General features: G+C 41.4%; 2 protein-coding genes across 3 annotated transcripts in view; one reads left to right on the forward strand and one right to left on the reverse strand.

Moving 5' to 3' along the window:
• The window catches only part of tagln (transgelin), a 6,825-nt gene extending 3,417 nt beyond the window's left edge, over positions 1–3,408 (forward strand). The window contains exons 2-6 of one of the 2 annotated variants that reach the window (XM_035679679.1): positions 1,034–1,076; positions 1,980–2,168; positions 2,295–2,466; positions 2,594–2,696; positions 2,791–3,408. In XM_035679679.1, coding sequence (XP_035535572.1) covers positions 1,065–1,076; positions 1,980–2,168; positions 2,295–2,466; positions 2,594–2,696; positions 2,791–2,929 — 615 coding nt within the window. In that variant the 5' untranslated portion in view covers positions 1,034–1,064 and the 3' untranslated portion in view covers positions 2,930–3,408. The remainder of the gene's footprint in view (positions 1–1,033; positions 1,077–1,979; positions 2,169–2,294; positions 2,467–2,593; positions 2,697–2,790) is intronic. The other variant, XM_035679680.1, reaches the window with a different exon arrangement.
• A 942-nt stretch (positions 3,409–4,350) lies between these two features.
• The window catches only part of pcsk7 (proprotein convertase subtilisin/kexin type 7), a gene marked incomplete in the record, with an annotated part of 13,426 nt that continues 8,677 nt past the window's right edge, over positions 4,351–9,099 (reverse strand). Inside the window, 5 exon segments of the mRNA XM_035679677.1 lie at positions 4,351–5,651; positions 6,657–6,774; positions 7,049–7,151; positions 7,327–7,421; positions 7,648–7,804. Of these exon segments, the coding sequence (XP_035535570.1) occupies positions 5,373–5,651; positions 6,657–6,774; positions 7,049–7,151; positions 7,327–7,421; positions 7,648–7,804 (752 nt within the window).

Here is a 9,099-nt window from a genome sequence, read left to right on the forward strand (position 1 = left end):
CAAGTTGGGACTCCGCCAGTCCTGTGTGTGTGTGTGTGTGTGTGTGTGTGTGTGTGCGTGTGCGTGTGCGTGCCAGAGAGAGAGAAAGGCAGACAGACAAAGATAAAATATAGTATCTGAACTTGTGGTTGTATGTAAGTGAGCGTGTTGCCCAGCATGTGTGTTTGGTTCCTTGCGGTCTGGACAAGCACCACAGGGAATGCAAAGAATATTAAACAGGGTTGGTTGTAACACTCTGCGGACACTCTGGGCAGGGATCCATTAATGCCGTTGGCACACAGACTCTAATATGCAGACGTGCAGTATATCTTTTTGCAGTGGTGAAACAACTTTATAAATGCTTTATTTAGCATTACAAAAAAATACTTCCCCTAAGAGCAGCTATTTTATAATATATAATATTTTTATTATAACAATGAATAATACTGGACTGGACTGGAAGTTTATCAGGTGGACACAAACTCCAAACAGATAAATTCATGCTAGCAAGTTCGCCATATCATCTTTTAAAGGTCAGAATATGTCAGCATTGTGTTCACACCTTGTACTTTTCTGTATCTACAGTTTGGGGGATTTTCATGACCTCAGATTAGTCTAAGACAAAAAGGATGGAAAGGGGAAAGGAAGGCAGGATGCAAGGGAGCAAAGAAAGAAGGACAGAAAGAATATAAAGAGAGATAGAATAACTTCTAGTATTAGCCAAATACTAGTACTAGTTACTGTCCCTGTCTGTCTATTAGCTTGTATATTGTAATATGACAAATTAACTTGAAACACAAAAAGTCAGTCCAGTCTTGGCCGATCGTGACATTCTGTCACTTGCAATAAAAACTACAACCAGTTGGAAAAATCCAGTGACCAATGGAAAAAGACTCCACACACTTAACAATACACAAAAGGGTTGTGTATTGTTCACAAACAGAAGTTTATTGTTGCCCTTGATAACAACATTCCCCATCCTGTGCCAGAGATGAGCCTCCTCCAGTAAACTCCTGGGTTTGACCTTTAACATTTGAACTTTGAACCTCCCCAGGAAAAGGAAGTTGAAGTGACCTGACATCAAGATGGCAGCAAAGGTTGGATGGTGCAGACAGCACTTTGATATGGGTTTCGCACTTGGCTGTTGGCCCAAAGGCAATACAGAAGCATAAGGCATAAAAAAGTGCTGGCAATGATCTATGTGCTGACAGAGGCGAGGAGGGAGAGAGAGAAAGTGTGTGTGTCTGTTTAAGGAAAAATTATGCAAAAAAAAAATCAGCTGGCTAATATAGAGCTCCCATTGTACACCACTTTGCCTCGGACACAGGTACTGATAGGGCTCAATGGTGTGCATTAGGAGACAGCGCTGTTAATGCCACTGTTCTGAGAAAGGTATTTAAATTAAGTGCTGAGCATTTACGCTTATATACACGCTTTTGACCTGCATGTCCTCAATGTTTGTATTGGTGTATATTGGTGTATGTACAGTATATAGATATGTAAAAAATGTTGGTGTGTGTGTATTTAGTAAATATTCCTTCCTCTAGATTATTCACATAGCTATGCATGTTTGTGCATACAGGCTACATCCAAATACTACTGCATTGTGATGTGAGTGTTGGATATTGTTTGTATTGCCTAAAACAACCATTGCGGACTAAAAGGTAGTAATACTGGGATTTTAACACACAAGATAACAGTTTATAAACTCCATATGTTACCATGAACATACACACTGCTGTAAATTGTCAAGATAGGAGGAAGGATGAAGGAAGAGTGATACCGGTGAAAACCACGTATTATCACATATACTTAGATTTCATACTCTGTCCAGAGATCATTTTTTATAACTTGTTTTCTTTGACTCTCCTTTACATCTCTGTGTCTCCTTACCCACACTGCCATGCTCACCCATCTCCCTTCACTGTCCATCTTCTCTATCCACCTCTCTTACTTCTTTCTTCCCCATTCCTCCATTCCATTTCACGCTCACCTCTCAGGGAGCTGGCATGGCTAACAAAGGACCGTCCTACGGCATGAGCCGGCAGGTTCAGGATAAGATCGACAGCAAGTATGACCCTGAGCTGGAGCAGATTCTGGTGGAGTGGATCAGCCGTCAGTGTGGCTCTGGCGTGGGAAGGCCAGAGCCAGGCAAAATGGGATTCCAGGCCTGGCTGAAAGACGGATGTGTAAGTGCAAAGCATCAGTCTGATCACTTGTTTTTTCAAGCTGTTATGATGTCTTAAGGTTAATTATCTTTTTTCCCCTTCCTTAACTTCTCTTCCACCATCCCTCGCTCCATCTTGTCTCCCCAGGTTCTGAGCGAACTGATTAACAGTCTGTATTCCGGAGACAAACCTGTGAAGAAGATCCAGAGCTCATCCATGGCCTTCAAACAGATGGAGCAGATCTCACAGTTCCTCAATGCTGCCGAGAAGTACGGTGTCACCAAGACTGACATGTTCCAGACCGTGGACCTTTGGGAAGGTCAGAGGGGTCTCATGGGGTTCATTCCTCCATTACTGCAAACTTTACAGTGCACAAGAAGTGAAACATCATAATGTGACTAATGCAAGGGTTAATAATGATAGCTGTATGTGTGTTTGTGGGACAGGTAAGGACCTGGCGGCGGTGCAGAGGACCCTGTCCGCTCTGGGTAGCTTGGCCGTCACTAAGGATGAAGGCACATACAATGGAGACCCTAACTGGTTCTTCAAGTGAGTCCATTATTGGAAACTATTTTATCTAACTAACTTCTGACTAGGAATTTAGTCTTAGTCATTTAGTGACATTTTCAATGATTCTTTGCAGGAAAGCACAGGAGAACAAGCGAGACTTCAGCGATGACCAGCTGAAGGCGGGCAAAAATGTGATTGGCCTACAGATGGGGTCCAATAAGGGAGCCAGTCAGGAGGGCATGAGCTACGGAAGACCCCGACAGATCCTGTAAAATCACTGTGCCACACATACCCAAAACCTCTTCAGCCCCTTACACTTCCTTAGAGCCTGTAACCGGTCCACTACAACCTTAAAACCTTTTCTGCTTTAGAATGTAGTTACTTTCTAACAAGTGCCCCCTACTTGCTTGGTCTCGGAACCCCTTATGTAGATGCTTATGCTGGTGACTATTTCAGAGCTCACCATGCTTAGTCTTCCCCACTGCAGATAGGACCAGTACAACTGAATGTTTGGAGTCTTAAACCAAAATAGTAACCATAAAAATGACCAATGCATTGCCTTAGAGGTAAAAACTCCAAAATGACCATGTGCCAAAGTTGCCTGCTCCTTCCTTCTACAAGGTTTAAGAAACGGCACTCATATTACAGATAACCGACCAGTTTCATCTGCCACTTCCCACAATGCTACGCCTGCTGTATCAGCGTCAATATTTTTGTACATTGTCTTATTAAATAATGACTTTAAAATACATGTCTGAATTGACTTTGTGATTCTGGGTACCTCAATTTGATCATTCTGGGAAATTTGGGAATCAGGAAAAATATCATTATAGACTGGATAGTTTCTTTATACCTATATTATATACTCAAATGCCCCTTTAGGGCATGTAAAAAAGAAGAATCCATAGTCCTGTGTGGAGAAATGCATCTCTTTCATTAGAGTTGCATTGAGAAGGGATCTCTTCACAGACAGGAACAACTACAGCGAGCAGTAACTCTTTTGATGTACATATGGAAACGTTACCATAGATTTAACACAGACTTCCAAAAAAAAGGCATCATCTGGACAATTTCTCCCTCCTGGCAGTTCAAGTTTGCAGGTTTGGAGCTTTTACATCTGAAAGGTGGCACACATTTAAGGTGCACTTTTTCTGTTTTAAATTAGTTGTAGTTGGTTATAGTTTTTAGCCATGCTATTGGCTTTGGGTTTGGAGAGGAACATGTTGCTATTTTGTTGCTAATACTTTTAATGTTTATGTCCAAATACCTGCAAATCTAATGAGAGTCCCATCGACTTCAGCTGTACTTTGTGTCTAGCGCCAATTAATGTGAGCATGCTAACCAAACTAAAATGGTGACAATGGTAAACATCACAAGCTTAGCATCATCATGCTAAAATCATCAGATTACCATAGTCATTTGTTAGTATTAGTTAGCATGCTAACGATAGCATTTAGCCCAAAGCACCACTGTGCCTACGTACAAGCACAGTCTTGTTAAATTCCTGTGGGTTTCACAAACTTCTTCTGCCATTTTTATCACTTAAAGGTAAATTTCTTGCTACAACACACACAAACCTCTATTTTCACACAACTGTAATTATGTAATAATGACACAACAATAGCATGATTCTGCAAGCGTGATTTTGTGTGTATCTGTGCTACAAGAACCATATGAACTATCTAAGAGGACATTATGTCAACAGTCTTTTATTTTCATCCAGATCACCTGTGACTTGCACAGCAAAACACAGTTTCCAACTTCACTCCTTTACATTAAAAAAATTAGAACTCTTTAATACATTCTTAAAAACATCTTGTATAAATCATTAAACAGAGCTGATATAATCTGTACAGCAGGCACACATTGAGTATATATTACACTTCATTAAAAAAATACATATATAAATCCCAAACTTGAAAATCCCACTTCAAGTATTGATCAGTAGTTGGTTGATAACCCACAGATAATAACCCCAGACTTTACAGTAAAATGCATCAAATAACACCTAAAAAATAAATCAGATTCTTAAAAACCTCAGTACTGTCTTTGAACCCCAATATAAAGGACACGTTTTCAAGGAAGACCTTGCATATTGCACATCCACTCATGTCACAGCACACATCCACACACACACACACACACACACACAGCAAACGCATACCTTCCTTTAGTGCACATCACATTTTTATCTTTCTCTTGGTTTAAGGACCTCACAGGTGTTTGGATATGTATCCCACAATCTGTAAGCTCAGTTCTTTTCTGGGTAAACATTTACGTACAGACAAGCCTGTATACACACGTTCACACATGCAAACATGCAACTGTACTAGGACATTAAACCCTGTTAGGTCCCTTTCCAGTACATGCTCGAACTTAACCATAATCCTGATGGGAAATGTCGCCCTGGAACAAACAAAATATCCTCACTCACAGATTTTGGTGATTTGTTTTCTCTACTTATGAGGACCTTTGAGGGCCTGGTGTACACAAACACACATACACACAGATTTTCATAAAAGGCCACGTGTTTGGGTCTGCAGACACAGACAAAGAGTCTGCTCTTCAGTCAAGTCCATCTGCAGTCCACAATGTGACCCCCAACCACCACACATAAGGTTGACTGGAGGCTGGGTGGGGGGGAGAGGGTTAAAGCCTGAGACGTCTCATGAGTACAGACAGTGAGAGGTTTTATACCCATCACTTGGCTCAGTACTATGTTCCCGGCTGCTCTCCATTTAAAAGCGCCACTTTGGCCTCTGAGTCCAGCACTGCGTGCAACTCCAGCCCTGAGTCCCACTCGTCTTCCTCCCCGAGCTCCTCCTCTACCGACACCTCTTCCACTCCTCTGCCTCGGCGCCCCCTCCTGGCCCGGTGACCTTCCCGTCTCCTGTGCAGGCAGAGGAGGCCCCTGAGGTCCAGGGGGGCCAGTGTGACCTCCAGTGTACAGTAGAGAGACCAGAAAAGAGCAAAGCAGCCCAGCAACAGGATGAACTGGAGTGGATGACAAAGGAGAGAGACAGAGGAGGTAAATCACAACAGCAGAGCCACTCACTGATGGATGCATGTGTGGATGAGGAGGAAGAAAAGCATGAATGAGCATAAAAATGGCTACAAAGAGGGGAAAAGGAGAGTAAAAGAGTGATAGAAAAAATGTTGACAAACTTTAAGCACTAGGGACTTATTATTCCTTCATGGTTTGGTTGAAAGAATAATTTGGAGAATATTCCTTTTTAACCAGACTTATATAAATGTTTTTTTTATGTCTTATAAAGACAGTTTGGATCTATTAGTGGATGTCTACGGGACCAATTAGCATCTTTGCTAAAAGATTACTTAATTAACTTAATTAAAAGATGCATGCATTTTGGAAATATTACAAGCAACATTTTAACTTCACTTTTAACCTAGTAATCACTTTTAATTTTAGATTCACTACCTGAATGAAGGTGAAAAACTGTTTTTTTTTTACCACAAATGGTAAATAGCAGGCAGGATCTCCTGCCAGACAGCAACCCGCCCTTATTTCCACAGGTCCAATAATTATTTTTGGGTTAAAATGTCAGGTCAAATAAGAAGATATTGGTCATATGGATATACATAAATATCTGGGGTTCAGGTGTACCAGTCTTCATGAAACGGGTATAACTTGAATGCAGCCTGAGATGAAGTTTTGCTGAAGCTCAGAACGGGTACATGTCCTCAATAGATAGATAAGATACTGTATATTTCAGAAACAGCAATTCTAAAGTGGTCAGTTGTCTGTTCTTGTGAAAACTTTTGTTTAAAAAAAAAAAGTAATGATGTTCTCTGATTTCAGAAAATGCATCAAATTCCGTACCGTCCCTGTGGGGAATAGAACTCTGAAAAATGAAGTTAGTGAATTCCTTTGACTCTGTAAGAGTGAAAAGAAAACGGTCCTGGCCTCTGGGTCTGACAGAAGATAAGACAGACATGGTAAACATGTGTGGTGTTGGTTCTGGACTGTGCACAGTTTACCTTGAGGCTGTTGGAGGTGAAGGGGCTGACGAGCTCTGGAGGGATGTTCAGTCCTGGGGGGCAGGGCAGAGAGAAACTGCTGTCCAGATACTTGCCACTCATAGCCTCCTCCACCAGCCTGTCAGTCAATGCACAGCCAATCAGCAAGCAGTCAAAACACTGAGCCAAACTTTATCACTGGATTCAGGTTAGAAGTACTTGATAGGATTAATTGAGTGTGACACAATAAAATGGAAGCTTATCGTTAAAGACACTACAACAATTATATGCAACATATAATTAAAACTGGAATGAAAACCACAAAAGTCCAGGACAAACAGCCCTAATGCACCAGGGAGGGAACAAAACAAGCATTCAATAAAACAGATCATCTCAAAACCAGACGGCTTTACCTCTGTCGTTCCTTGACCTCACTCGCGGTCATAGAGGAGCCATACAAGGTCAACGACCACTGCTTCAACACTCCCACACCGACACACTGCTCAATCTTCTCTTCTACAGGAGCAGAGAGAAGAGTCAGTGTGGGCAGGTTTATGAGGTCCCAAGGAAAACAACGTAAACAATACCATACAAGAGACAGGCATGTGAGTGTGTGTGTAAAGACATTCCCATTGCATTGCTGACACTGCGCAGTATTTGTCAGTTTGTCAGTGTGTGAGCAGTGTCTTACTCTGGTCTGATATCTTGAGGGTGTACAGGCCTTTAGCTTTCTCTCCCCAGCAGCGCACAGTGGAGAAAGTCCAGTCCTGGTAGCCTGCAGGGTCTCTGTGTGACAAACACAAACTTAATTAGACTGCAGTCAAAAACAATTATTTTACATCTAAGGTACTGTTATATATGATCATTTCTTATTTGCTTTTGTAGCTAGAATACCCAACTTTCCTCTACTTAGTAAATTAAGAAACTGAACTCACTTGCCCTTTAATTACTACTAATTTAATGTTTCATTCTTCTTATATTGATACCTATGCATGGGTTTGTATGTGCGTACCTGTCGATGGTACGACGTGCCCCGATGACTGATGTCATACCACTGGGGCAGACTAAGTCAAACTGCAAATTGCCACGGCAAGGGTGGGTTATCGTCACGGTAACAGCCACATGCTCCAGTGTCTCCATTCCAGACTGTCTCAGATCAGCAGTGGAGACTGAGGGAGCGGAGAGAGCAGCTTAGTGTGTGTGTGTGTGTGTGTGTGTGTTGACCATTACCTAGATTTATGAGGGTAGTCATGTGCCTGTAAATGGGAAAAATTGACTTCTCATTAAAACAAATGAAAAACATATTGAAGAATATGTGAAAAATGTAATTTAATAAGTGTACTGCAGGTAAGTTAAATTACAGACTTTTTAAGACATTCCTAATACTACACATAGTAATAAATGCAATTTAACATTTTTCATACCAGCCAGAGTATGAAAGTATGATGGAAAGCCAGTAGGTAGGATATGGCCTGGAATTATTCATTATTGTATTATGTTTTTCAGTACTTCCCAAAAGATAGAACTAATTAAATGAATGCGACCTGGTCCTACATAAAACTGACACTTAAAGAGTGTCATAAAGAGACAAGGAGCTTCTAGTTACTGTAGGCAGCAGTAGTGACAGTGCATGCTCTAGGTCTTAACAGCTTTTCAAGACCTGCAAATACTCTGTTTAGGAGAAATGTACAAATTGTACAAGCAATGTATGAAGATGGATGCTCTAATAAGACAAAACTGTATTGATCACCAAATACTAATGGTTGCATTATAAATATAAGGATATATATTAAACATTTTTAAACCTATATGTGGTAATATAAGAGCTGAATTTGTTCATCTTACATGATTATGTTGCACATTAAATGCACGTCATACAGAGAGAAAACAAGCTGCTAGCTGAGGAATACAATAAGGGGAGACTAAGGTAGTTAACTATGGTGTCATGGCAATTTAAAAATCAATTTTCCATCAAAACTCTGGATCTTTCTTCTCCACTTTCTCTCCTTAAAACTCGTATCAGTCAGTCAGGGGACCACCTCTCACCCTCCCACTGCAAGTGTCTGGTAATTTCTTGGTATTTCCTGGGCTCGGACTGCTAATGAGCCATGGTGCTCTCTGACCATGTAGGGCTGCATACATCCTCGGGGCAGGGACGGACGCAAAGGGACGAGGGAGCGAGGAGTGTAAACAGAGGTGTGGAAGGAAAGACAGAGAGTCAGGGTAGAGAAATGTAGAGCAAAAAGAGGGAGGTAGAGAAAGAGGCAGGGGAGAGACGGTCAGGAGATGGAGACAAGAGGAGGAAACAGTACAGAGGATGTGAAATAAGGTGGAGGCTGAGTGTGGAGGGGCAAAATGAAAGGAGAAAAAAGAAAGAAGGGCAGGGCTGTATAAACTCTCTCCCATCAAGAGGCTTTATATCAGTAATATACTCCAGACTGTTGTCCAGGTAACAGAAGCACTT

Source organism: Morone saxatilis, unplaced genomic scaffold (assembly GCF_004916995.1).
Source record: "Morone saxatilis isolate NCDOM2014 unplaced genomic scaffold, NCSU_SB_2.0 Contig8, whole genome shotgun sequence".
Classification (NCBI taxonomy): domain Eukaryota; kingdom Metazoa; phylum Chordata; class Actinopteri; family Moronidae; genus Morone; species Morone saxatilis.